At 45.2% G+C, this 13,635-nt stretch overlaps 1 protein-coding gene across 1 annotated transcript in view; it reads left to right on the top strand.

Annotated features, from left to right (window-relative positions):
- Positions 1 to 13,635, top strand: part of Arglu1 (Arginine and glutamate rich 1) — a 45,897-nt gene that overhangs the window by 13,791 nt on the left and 18,471 nt on the right. Inside the window, exons 3-4 of the mRNA XM_084595342.1 lie at positions 1,945 to 2,173; positions 5,336 to 5,419. Of these exons, the coding sequence (XP_084451468.1) occupies positions 1,945 to 2,173; positions 5,336 to 5,419 (313 nt within the window). The remainder of the gene's footprint in view (positions 1 to 1,944; positions 2,174 to 5,335; positions 5,420 to 13,635) is intronic.

Below are 13,635 nucleotides of genomic sequence, written 5' to 3'. Positions count from 1 at the left end.
GAAAGAAAAGAAGCATACCTGGCTATGAATGTAGAAAGAGGGCTGCGTGGGTTGGTGAAAAAGGAAAGGTAGCAGCAGCAAATGATGTTTGAGCATAAAGTAGTGTTGGCAAAAAGTGGTGGCATGGCAGCACTAGCAGCAGCAAATGATGTTTGAGCATAAAGTAGTGTTGGCAAAAAGTGGTGGCATGGCAGCACTGCATGGATGATTTGTCCGTCTTTGATCTTGTGGCACGTTTCATTACTGCTGCTATCTGTTGAGGCCACAGAAGACGATGCAGTGTTATGGAAAGCTTTGGTTTTCACATGGAATAAAACTCCTTTCGCTCACTATAGGCATGCAAATGTGGTACTTGTGAGGTTCTTGGAGATGTTGGTATGTAGGATGTGTGGGGTCATTCTGTGGGAGAAGCACTTTCCGGGCTTCAAGCAGGCCTGAAAGACATAGGCATCATATGCCGGTGGCAGTGCAGTGCCAAGTGCCTGGACACGTTTTTGCTCTGAGGGGTATTCTGATGCTGACACATCAAAAATTAGGTGCGTGGGTCATCGTGGGCAAATGGTGGTGTGTAGGGAGTATTATGATTGCAGACCCTTGAGGCTAGGTTTGCATTTCTGATTGGTGATCAGGGATTCCTTTCCAGTCTTCACGCGACACGTTTGCATCTGGTGAGAGTAATACTTTCTAGTGCAATTCTCTGCAGTGCGAAAACTGAAGCACTGAAGCTTGTAGAGGATTGTTTTTGGCAGGACCCAACGATGCACAACAAAGTATGGATGAAGGAAGCAGAAATAAGAAATCTCATTGTTCATGCAATCGCCTAGCTGTGAGGAGAAGGCTAAGCCTCAAACAGTTTCAATGTCATCAATATAAATGCTAGCGCACACACACACACATACACGCACACACAAACAAAACATTGCATCCTTTTTCTACTGGCTTTATTCACACAACTCCTGGAACGTTGTGCAGTTTTTGAAAACAGATTCAGCGTTTCTTTATATGCATGCTGAAAAGTGCTCCATGCGATTGTCGTTCTCCGTAAATGACTCTCTGACTCTTGAGTATTTTGACATTTGTTTAGGGGCAAAAGACATATATGGCCGAGAAAATCGAATTGAACATCTTGCTGCTGCTTGATTCAAACTCGTGATGTCTACACAGAGCATTAAACAACCCCGTTCTGCTGAAAATTTGGCGTGTCAGCGTTGTGTGCAAAGCATCACGGGCATGGCTCTGGCAGGTGGTAGTGGGCTGGTGACATGGCCAAGTACTGATTGGCCGGGGATTTGTGCGGCACCACAATATCTACCACTTGACTGCAAACTCAGGCTCACCTGAGATGGAAAGGTGGGAAGAGAATCTAGGCCTTCCAGATCCTTTGGGCGAGTAAGAGCCGCTACTCCTAGGCCACACAAGCATGTCCATACAGCTTGGTCAAAGTGGGGCTTTATAAGTATCCCTTTTGGGTGGTCGTTCACATATGACTGCATGCTCATTGATATGTGTGAGATAATAGAGGCACATATTAAAGGGTGAGTGAATAAGTGAGTTGCCAAGTTCATGTACATGAACAATGGATCTGCAGAGCCACGGATGAAGCTGTTTGCACTGTTGCGTCATATACCTGAAAGTCCTTCCCCCCCCCCCCCCCCCCCCCTTCTCCTCTCAATTTTTATGCCTGGACCTATGCACTTTAGACTGGAAGTGCTTGTTCTTTTCTTTCAAGGTGAGGGCAGCACGGCTGGTTATGAAAACGAAAATTATATGTGTAATGCTAAGAGATTGGAGGAGAGTAGAGTAGGTTGTGGGACAAACGTGGGTGGGTGGTATCCTGAGACCAGGAAGAAAAAATGGGTGTGGCCGGGGCATATCATTCAAGCAGAGGACAGCTAGTGATCAACATTACTTAACATTTTTTCTTGTGTGTGTATGTGTATGCAGGCGCCAGCGGGATGCAGACAATTTCAAGAGGTCGGAAGAAGAGATGCATCGCCGAATCGAAGAGGCGGTGGCCACCCGGGTGGCTGAAGAGATGGAGCGGCGGCGTGAGGCAATGGAGACGGAGGTGCGCCGACGCGTTGAGGAGGCCCGACACAACATGGAGAAGCAGCTGTTGCAAGAGATGGAACAGCGTCGAGCTCAGATGGTCGCCGACCAGCAGTTGCGGGAGGTAGGCCAACGGCCCCCGTTCCAGATGTTTCGCGCGTGTGTTTGACTCTGCTGTTGTCCTCCTCTTCACCAGCAACCCTTAGATGGTGGCTTATCAACTGTAGCGGTCCCCGTCATAAACTGTGACACCATATGTTGCTTTGCGGCACTTTGTTGCTGTTGCGGCTGTAAAATGTTCCCGAGACAGTTTGAGCGTAACCTGTGTCTGCAGTAGGACATGTCAGCCTGCTTAAGTGACAGGCTTAAAGCGTAGCATTTCATTGGTCTTATGCTTCATAATTTTCACTTCTTGTCTAAAGAGGCTGGAAAAGATGGGGCGTACAAGCTCCATTAAGCATGTTGCTTGTTTGTAGTGAGGCCAGCAATAGCCACTTTTGCAGATTGGAAGACGGATTTCAGTATATAGAGTTCTCATTAAAATATGCTTCCTTCATTTGGTAGCTAGCCTTTTGCATGCTCTTATATAGTTGCTTCTGCAGGTTCTTCACAGAATGTCATTTGTCACAACGCAAACATAGAGACTCGAGCAGTGGCATATTAACTGTTGTAAATTTCGAAAGCTCGTCTTCCTGCTTCTTAGGTAAGCTCTGTGTATTTGGGTAACTGCTGTCCTCTAAGGCAGGAGAATAATGCATGTTCTTTGTGCCACTTTCTGCCATCTTTAGTCTAGCATCTGGCTGTTGTCTTAAAGGGAATCTTTATGCCCTTACATAGACAGTACATCTCATCATTTTCATTACATCATTCAGTTTGGAAAAATTGCTTCATCAGCATTATTTTTGGTTTACCAACCTGTTATGTTCATTAGTTTAGTGTCTTCCTCTGGGGTCCAGCATCATATAAAGTTTCGATAATGTGTCGACATTGTGTATATGTATCTTTGAAATCACCATTGTTTTTGCGCTTTATGGTGTGATTTGCTTTTATATAAAGAGCGCCTAATTTGTGTTTTTCTATGTGCCAAATTATTGATGTGTTGAAACTACATTTACATAAATTTTCTTAATGGATACATTTTCACACATTCTTTTCAGCCAGAAAACACGCAAACAAGTTTGACGCAGCCACTTTACACAAACCACATTAAGGATTTATGCGAGCATTCCGACGGTTTGTCAATAAGAAAAAGAAGCTGATCTTGTAGTGAGTGATTTCTTTAGACAATAGATCGGCGTGAAAATTCTTTTATTACCTTTATGATCTAGAATATCGCATATTAAGTAGTAGTTGCAGAAATGTTGATAGCATGTTATATTCTCAATTCAGGCACTGTTCACAGTGTAGTTCAAGGGAAGCCTTCATTAAACATTTTGATTTCGCGCAGTTGATGACTTTAAACCTAACGATCGAGAGCAAATTTCGAGTTTGGTGATCACGTACAAGGGGCGCTTTTATTAGCACTACTTTGAAGTGTCAATTTTATATGGATGTATTTCTTTTGATACTGAAGGATCTTTTTCTTTGTTAACATGCACAGATTTCGTAGTGGTTTAAGAAGGAAATGCATTGTAAGTGATGCTTTTCAAGCCTTCGTTATTACTGATGGGAAGTGTTATGTAGAGTAATGTTGAGGCTATTCCATAACGAAAAAGCATGCATAAAAATGTGGGCTAATAGAGTTTAGCATGCGGTCTTAATTTAAAACAGGGGTTCTGCTAAGCTTGCATTTCGCAGTAATTTTTGTTTTAAGTGAGGAAGCAGGAAGGAGTGCGAGCAGTCTATTCTCATTAAAGGTTTCTTAAGGAGTGCATGTGAAGTTGTCTTCTCTTAAGAAGTTCATTAGTTGGATGAGGTCAGTACTCTTGTGTTGCAGTCCTAGTTCTGGACAGGCATTATCTTGCACTATGTTGAGATAAGAACATGCAATAGAAAAAATTCTTAGCTACATTTAAAACATAAATTGTGGGAAGAAAACGGTTGTGATATCATAGCCAAAACGTCTGTAGGTATGGTGGGCATACTTTTAGAGCGCAGAAGAAAGGGGTAATGCCAAGGAAGTGCTCGGGCTCTGTGCGCATCGTCAGTTTTCTGTGGGAGCTCCTGTCAAGCAAGGGTGCGGCGTTGGCGGAACACTCCTGTTTAACCCGAGACTTGTTTCCCCCCTGCACGCCAACTGTGCCTCTTCCAAGCTCTCTCTCTCTAGGCACAGCGGTCTCGCCGGAAACCAAGCGTGAGTGTCTGGAATCAGTTTGTCATGCAGGGAAGCTGGCTGTCAACCACAGGCAAGAGAATGAATGCGTCTCTTTCATTTGGCAAGTTTGCAGCGGGCTACTCGAAACAATTTTGAAGGGCAAAATGGGATGATGGGGTTTTCTTCATAGTTAAAAACGGTAATGGAAACTTATCAAAAAAAAAAATGCTGCAGAAAATTTGTGGTTGTTCATTCGTCCGATTGCCGGTGGGGGATCTTAGTGTGCGGTGCTGAAAGGGCACCCGGTGATGTGTTGCGGGGAGCTCAATGCAGAGGCGCAAAATACCTGGGCCACTTTCCCTCAGGTATACCCTTGGGTGAGTTACACCTTTATAGAATAAACAATCTGCTAACTGTTGTACAAATTAAGGATGCAGTATGGCTTTGCATGGGGATCTGATCACCAGCTGCCATTCCTCTTCCTCTTTTCCATTTGTTGGAGGTTATTACTTTAATGGTTAGGTTTTAATATAGCCACATTTCTTTGGTAGCAGTATTAGCCTGTGTAGCAATCGCGTATTTCTCTTGCCTGTGCACAGTTTTCATTGCAGTGATAAGAAAAAAGAAATTCCTTAGACTAACATTTAAAGGAATAAATGGTTTTTGGTTCAAAACGTTGGGAAGCAACTGATTTCAATCAATAAAAGGGCACCAAGCATTCTGTAAATGGTTCATGTAACTAACAGGCGTTTAATTTCAGTGGTATTTGCAGTTCAGGTACCAGGTTGAAATTTGTATTAACTGTGAAGGACATGAAGAAGAGAGTAATGCGTGCTTGCTGCACAGGGCTTTTATTGAGGCTGCTTCTCTTAGTATTGTAATGTAGCTTGTGTAAATTTACTTTTTGTTGCATACTTAAGTTTCAGATGTTCAGACGTGCACTTCTTTTCACCGCGGGATTTCTCCATCAGCGGCAGCATTTTGGCATTGCCAGTCGTGTTGTGAACAACGCTTTTCTTGTGGTTTCCGTAGGAGGAGGAGAGAAAACGACTCCAAGAACTTGAGCAAACGCTGGCAGAAAAAAGTAAGCAGCTGGAGGAAGCGCAGCGGAACTTGGTAAGTGACCCTTATCATCAGCCAAGTTCACTCGCTGCATAATTATCGATGTAAAACGCACTTGTTGTGGTAGCTTCACAGAAGCGCTTACTAATGGTATTTTTAGTGGTCTGTTACTCAGTGATTAGTAAGTGTGTGTACAGAATTTTGTTATTTTGTGCTAGGCTGTCTAGTAGGAACGTTTTTCAGACATATGGCCCGTATTTTGCTATAAAATTAAAAGCCGCGATGTAACAAATCTCAATGTAGCGAATTCTTCGGCGTTACGAAGTTTCTCGATTCGTCAGCGTTTACTTTACTTTAATGTCCATGGAAGCTTTTGCATTTGAAAGTTTCATGTAATGAATGTGTTGTGATTGTTGACTTCGATACAGTTGATTCTGGATATATCAAATGGGATCGCGAAATATTGTCATAATATTGATCATTCGACACACAAAACATTCCAACGAATGAGCTCCACTGTGACCCAAAAGCAATGGATACAGTGCACCCACACTAGCGGCAGGCTTCCTGCAGCCTGCCACCTGTGGCTACTGACAGCGCAATGTGTAAGCCAAAGGGAAGATGGCGGCGGTTACTGTAGTCATGCCGCTGTCAGCACGATTCCAAAAAGTTCCATGTTTCTTATAACTTTAAGTGATGGCAGGTTTTACTATAATTATTTTCAGAGCAGTCGATCCCCCTTTGCTTATATATTTGGCGTTCATTCTGTGCCGTCCTTTTGAGTCTTCACAAAGAAACTGCCTAAAATGAAAACCTGGATGTTGTGAAAAATGGTGGACTTTTTCAAATTTTATTGTGACCATGTTTAACTGTACAATAAATTTCGTATGTAAGGAACCGGGAAATGTGTATGCATGATGAATGCGGTGCACTTATAAAGCGTCATGCTTCCTGTAGCCACTTGCTACCTGCCAGCACACCACTCATGGCGTCGCTAGGCCTAACTTCTCATCAAAGCTCAATTGTACAGTGCTTTGTGAAAAGCCACTGGTGATCATCAGAAGTCTCTCTTTTACTGGCACACTATACAGTGAAATCTCATTACTGCGAACACCACATAAATGAATTTTTCAAATTAACAAATTTTTTAAGAATCCCCAGCAGATTTGCTATGTTTTCAATGTAAAACTATTTCAGAATTACGAATTTCAAAAGAGGCTATATTTCAGAATAACAAATGTATATTATTTCTTCTTCTATAATTTTGGAACATCAGTATTACGAATTCGGCTAGCTAAAATTAACAGCGCTGAAGCTTGCAACTCTCGCGTGAAACAGAAACCACCGTTTCTGTGTGTATGTTCCATGGAGGAAGGAAAAACTAGGAGGGAGCGCGCGGCAATATGCGTGAAGCCTAGTCAGAAAATAAAAGGGAGCGAGCCGGTCCCTACGTGTTGACCACGTGATAGCGTGCGGTGAAATCTACTACCGCGCGCATGCGCGAATTGACGCCGCACGCTCAGTACCCAGTAGCCCACACAGCAGACAGCCGCGCGCCCGCGCCATGGCAGACGCACGCACTAAAATGCACCGACATCAAAACATGGGGTCTAACTAGGAGAGTGAAAAAACGGGGGAGGGAGCGGCTTCATCGGCACTTGGCTTGCGAAGGTTGGCCGCATGACGTCATGCTCCCTCCTAGTTTTTCCTTCCTCCATGGTATGGTCCGTGGGCTGTAGCTATCATCATCAGCACATCTAGTACCAGCTCCTAGCGCCACCATGAAGCTATGGTTATTACGCAGTAGCCAGCCCCAGCAGGCCTAGCTGCCTGCATTTTTTTTCTTGTATGTCGTTCGGGGGTCGGTCGTTTGTGCGTTCGAGCGTGCTGGAAGTTTTTTTTTTTTTTTTTTATGCCGCGGATTATCTTATTGCGAAGTTTGTGCGAGAGCGATGATATTAGCCAGCGAAGTGCCAAGAAGATATGAACGCAGCTGCTTTCACTGCAAGAAATCGACGCAAGGAAAAAGCAATTCAGCCTCTACAGACTGGTAGCATTGCCCCCGCAATCATTTTGAAAGACCGAGACAAGATTTTCAAACTTCAGGGAGCATTGAAGATGAGGTCATATCGAACTCATGTTTTCTTTATTTTTTGCACATGGACAAAGTCCGTACTTTCATCGCTCGGTGCAATCACTCATGCGACAAGGTGTTCGGCAAAGTGGAAGGTGTACTGTAGTGGTGTAATGTAGTGCACAGTCGTGTTTGCTGCACGCGGCGGAAGAAAATAATTGATTTCTTCAAATGAATCAGCTTTGGAGTTAGTGCAACATTTTCATTTGAGGTTTTGCTTGTCTACACACGTGCCCACTGCCAAGGTACGTCATTTGCATACCTAGGTTTGACCACTGGCTTATAATCGCAGATTTTTCATTACAATGATATTTGAAAAGAACAAATGATTTTTTTCAGTCCCGCGGGATTCGTTGTATCGGGGTTTGACTGTAGATACAAAATCTCAATTAAAATGTAGATACAGTTGATGTTTGCACCGTTATGAGCAGTGAAACAGCAGTCAAGCGAGAACCGCTGCAAGTATCTGGTCACAAAGGCTGGTTTCACTGCATGACAACCGGTGTACCGAAGGCCGGCTTCTCCGCATGATAGCACTTTAGCATAGAAAATAAGCACGCCAGGCCAAAGCCCACTCTCAAGCATACTCCATGCTTGTATTTCTACACAGTCTTACACCACTAGTGTCCTGTCCAATGCCACACAGCCTAAAGCCCCTCAAAATTTGTTAAGGAGTGATATCTCCTCTTTCTTCCTCCGCTCCTGCCTTCGTTTCTCTCCCCTGCAAGCTTGCCGAGACGATGGCAGTATCGCTATTTTTCCAGCACTAGCAGACAGCAGCCGTCACTCATGCTGGTGGTGTGTTGGTGCCGGCACTTACAAGAGCTTTCTCACTTGCATTAAGTTGTAGGCGCCAGACTGTTGGCAGAGTCCAACATCTGCGTCAACTTCTTTTCAGCAAACTGCTGTAAAATAGGGAGCTCAAGCTGGTCACTTGTGAAGTGTTTCTGGAACGCCAAAAAAAGAAAAAAAAGCATGGCATATATTGTGCTTATATTTAAGGTTTTGGCACCTTGCTATAGAATGCGGTGAAACTCTTTCAACAGCTGTAGAGCTGTGTGCAAATGAATTTGTATCTGAAAACCCAGAAAGCACTCCTCTTTTGCTAAATTTGCTCATTCTCCGTGATGTCTTGTAGCAGTACAATAAGTGGTAGGCATTTAAGCAAATGTGGTCTACTTAGAGCCAATTACATTGACGGACCAGATGGACTTAGCAGAAAACATGTTCGTCTCGAGGAAAAATGTCATTGAAACAGAAAAACATCTTCTTGTTTTGCAGATGCTTCTAATCTAGCTTGCGTGTGTGTTATGAACCTTCCGTTTCCAGGACAGTTTCTATTGCCACGTCGTTCTAGTGTCACCACCTTTGAAACAAAACCCAATGATCTATTGGAAACCTTCCGAAACCTTAACGACGATGTGAAGCAATTGAGCTCATCGACGCGTTGTGCGAATGAATTGTTTACCAGCTCAACCTACGCGCTTTACTTAGCCTATGATCACAAGACTATCGGAGGCTACAAAAAGCACAAGGTATTATTTTCACTCTTTTCTTTTCTTGGTCAACTCCACTGCAGTTAAGTAGAAACCTGACAGCAGACGCAGTACACTTTATATTGAAATAAAAATCGCAAAGAATCTAGCTGACCACAGCATAACTACACGAACGCAGAGGTTCAAGCATCATGCCCACAACAAAGTTGTTTCTCCCGCAGTGCACCGTTCTAACACACACATCTGCTTGAGCCATCTTTCAAAGAAAGCCCAGCAATCAGTCGTAAACCGGCTGGAACCATTTTAAACAACAGTAGTGTGAATTCGCTGGTGTGTCGCGCGGGTTAGTCCTTTACTAAAGCCCTCTCGGACTTGTTTTGTTCATTACCAGCCCATCTAAAATAGCAAAGCTCTCGGAGACTATGAAAAACACAAGCTAATACTTTTCTTGCAAATTCGCGCACAACCTAGCAGACCCCGCTCTGCAGACTTCCAGCCTCGCACATCGCAGCGTATTTCTATCTTAGATGGTGCTGAGCTTGTGAACTTTGGCACGCATTTTGGGAGTGACAATACACAAGCAAAAAAAAAAGCGCAAGCTGACTGGTTTATCCCATGTGACACTGATTAATTAATGCGGAAGCACTAGAAAGCTCTGCACTGGGCTGGGAGAGAGGGAAATGCTCGAAGAGGAGGGAGATGCGGTAGAATCACTCGATAATTTTCACAACACTGCGATTCTTTTCCCTGCGCTAGCGATTGGTCAGCATGGGTCACGTTGTGCGCCGCGACCCACTTTTGCCATCAACCTTCCAAGTAGCCAGAGCGTGGATGCCTGTCACAGCAGTGCGTGTGAAGAGATTGCTGTGTTTCGCGTCTGGGTTTTGTTGCTCGTTTTTTTTTTTTTTTTTTCTTGTAAGAAGTACTTGGCGGCAGAATGCCTGGCTACAGCGCATTCGGCTGCAGCAACCTGCATGAGTCCGGAGATTTTTAAGGCGAAAAGCTTTCTAGGCTAGCTCATTTAGCGAAAATGTGTGCGCTTGATCTGTGCGTTGCATGTCCGAGGAAGATTAATAATGAAAACGGTTGATGGTGATAGGTAATGAATAAAAGTTATAAATAGATATTGATATAGTTGATCATTGATGCTAATGACTAATAATAATGATTAATGATGACTTGTAATGACTGCAACTGATTGGAACCAGTAAAAATGCTTAGCTATGAGTGGTAATGACTACAATGAGTAGGTATGACTCACCATGACTACAAACAACAAATATGAGAAACGACTTGAAATGATGGGAACTGATTGGGAATGAGTAAAATGACTAGGCATGACTGCTAATGACTACGAAACGACCAATATGACAAACAAGGACTTGTAATGACCGCAGCTGATTTGAGATGAGTAAAAATGCTTAGCTGTGAGTGGTAATGACTACATTACATTGACTAGGCATGACTCATCAGACTATGAAAGGACCAATATGTCAGACGATGACTTGAATGGCCACAACTGACTGGAAAGGAGTAAGACTTAGCGATGAGGGATGATTACATTGACTACACAGGCATGACTCATCATCACTACGAAACGACCAATATGCCAAATGACTTGAATGACTGGAAACGAGTAACAATGCTTAGTGATTAGTAATTATGATTAATGGTAATGATTCTGATTGCATCAATAAAGATGTTTAACAGCAAGCACAAGTGAGCTTGCGTCAAAGTGTGCGCGCATGTGCGGCGACATATAGTTAGTTGGCATCTGCATCTCCATAGAGAATCACTCGATGTGATCATTTATGGTGATAATTGAGGGAGACGAGAAAGTGCAAGTGATTAAAATACCACGAAAATTACAACAGAATACCAAGGTGTTAAATTTATTTTATTTATTTTTATTTACAGAAGACTGCTGGCTTTATTGCAAAGCCTTAAGCAGGAGTGGGTGTAAAATACACTTTGACAAAAAGAAAACCTCCCTGAGGTACACGCAACTCAGCACACAACGACGAAAAGAAACAACATTATACAATATTAGACGACGCCTGGCGTCAAAATGAGCACTGGGGAAAAAAAAAAAAAAAATGAAAATGTTGAATGCTGCAAAATTGTTACGAATTCCTAAGCGACTCCGTAAATGACTCCACAGTAGAAGCCTCTACAATATTCGCTTTGAGGACATTCCATTCCCGCACAGTACGGGGGAAGAAAGAATTCTTGTATGTTTCAGTGCGGCATGAGTATTCCTTCACTTTTAAAGAATGGTAGGATCGTGTCGAACGACCCGGGACGAGCTCAATGTACTTGCTGCTGTTAATTCCTAATTTGTTGTGAACAATCATGAACATACAGTAGAATCTCGATGATACGAATTCCTCGGGAGCACGCGAAATATTCGTATCACCCCGAATTCGTATGAGCCAAAACAAGCAAATCTCGACATGATAATGAACACACTTTATTGGCCACAGCTACTTCCGGCTGAAAAAGTCAGTTATGCTCGCTTGCACTTTTTTGCCCTCGAGGTCGTTGACGAGACACGCCTAAAAGGCATAAAATCGTGCAGCGGTTTCGTCGCTCACGTTGCCGGCACTTACGGTGCGGCGCAGAACATCGAGAGCGTTAAGGCTTTCTGACGTCGACGGCAGCTGATCGCACTCGTCGGCGTCTTCACCATCATCACTCTCGGTCTCGACATCATTCACTTCGTCGACCAACTCTTCAATGGATCTTAACCCGCAGGTCGCGACGTTGTCGTCCGCGGTGACGAAGTCGTGTGCGGAAGCTTCAGTTTGCAGACTCCCCCAGCCTTCAATTCGAAAGTCCTCATCGGGCTCTTCATTTTCTCCCGTCGGAGCCGCGTCCCGTCCCGTTTTAAACCCACATTTGCGAAGACAGTTCGCGATGGTGTCTGAGGTCACATTATCCCAGGACATGGCCAAAAAATGCAACGCATCGAGCAGGCTGATCCGCAAATTCTCATCTTTGCGATCAATCTTTGCCAGGAGACGCCTTACTAAGAGTCCTTTAAAATGATGCTTCACATTCCGAATTATCCCAGCGTCCAGTGGCTGCAAATGGCTGGTAGTGTTGGCAGGCAGGAACCTTACGGTGACGTTGTTGAAGGTCGTTTCCTTTGGGTGCGCCGAACACTGATCTAAGAAAAGCAAGATCTTTTGGTTTTTTGCCGCCATTTTTCGGTCCAGGATCGTGAGGAACTCGCGGAAAAATTCTGCGGTCATCCACGCTTTCTTGTTGCCTTTATAAAAGCAAGGTAAACGTCCTGCCGATCGAAAGCACCTCGGCTGTTCGGACTTGCCTATGACGGTAAGCTGAATTTTCTCCGAGCCGTCGGCATTCACGCAAAAAAGCACGGTGATTCTCTCCTGACTGTTTTGGCCGCCCTGGCAAGCCTGGCCCTTCACACACAAGCTCCTCTCTTTTTGTAAATTGAAAAAGAGGCCCGCCTCGTCAGCATTAAATATGTCGCGCGGTGCATAGTCTGAAATCAGCGCCGGCAGCGTGTTCAGCCAGTCGCTGACAGCTGACTGGTCCACTTTTTTTCCTTCACCGCAAACGACTCTGTAGACAAGTCCATGCCTCTCTTTAAAACGATGCAGCCATTCCCCGGAAGCTTGGAAATTTTCGATTCCCAGGGAAAGCGCAATGTTGTCCGCCTTCTCGCGTAGCACCTTGCCGTCCACGTTGACGCCGGCCGCTGTAACTTCGGCAAACCATGTCAGCAGGACCTCTTCCAGCTTCACGTGTGTAGCCGTCTTCGCCTGTTTGACGTTCACGCCGAAGTGCTGGGCATTCTTCATCACAACGTCTCGCTGCCCAACAATGGTGCACAGCGTCGACGGTGCTATGCCTAGCTCCTTCGCAAACTCGACACGTTTCTTCTTCGGGTTCTCGTCGACCTTCTTGAGTATTTCAATTTTTTCCTTAAACGAAAGGGCCTTCCGTTTTCGCGACATGTCGAACAGCAGACGCTTCGGTCTTTCCGCGCGCACTAAACTTCCGCTCGTCAGGTTTAGGTAGTCCACGTTGCAAAACGCACAGGTCAGCAGCAGCAGCGAACACTGAACAGACGCATGCAGCAGCAGCGCGCAGCGGCGCAGCTTCCTGTGATGGCGATGGCGATTCGGCTTTTCCTTTCAGATCGGGTCGCCCTTGCGCGAAAGCGCGGTGTAGCGAAAAAAGAAAGAAAAAAGAAACTAGCGTACGCCGATGGCTGCCAGGAAATGCGCGACGCAGAGCTGCCAGGCACGTGACTCGCCCTGGCTAGGCAGGTTTCGTGCCGAGCCATGTGCCGAGCGCGGCGGCATGGACGGCGGCGGCGACGTGGAGGTGAAGGGAGGCGTGTGGAGAGGAGGGCCTGTGGCCGCTGCCGCTCGGCCGGCAGAGGGTGAAGGGAAGCGGGCTTGAAAAGACGTGGAGGTGAAGGGAGACCGGTGTGGAGAGGAGGGCCAGTGGCCGCTCATAAAGCGGAGACTGGAGGTCAAGGGAAGCGGGCGTGGAAAGGGCCAGCTACCGCGCATTAGCCATGGTGGCTACTCTCCCCCTCCGAGACCAGCCGCGTCGCCCCGCTCGCGTGCGCCGGCTATTGGCGCGTTCGTATCATCCGC

The sequence above is a fragment of the Amblyomma maculatum genome, chromosome 2 (genome assembly GCF_055883805.1).
Source record: "Amblyomma maculatum isolate TAMU_Amacu chromosome 2, ASM5588380v1, whole genome shotgun sequence".
Taxonomy (NCBI): domain Eukaryota; kingdom Metazoa; phylum Arthropoda; class Arachnida; order Ixodida; family Ixodidae; genus Amblyomma; species Amblyomma maculatum.
This window is presented reverse-complemented; position numbering and strand designations above follow the sequence as displayed.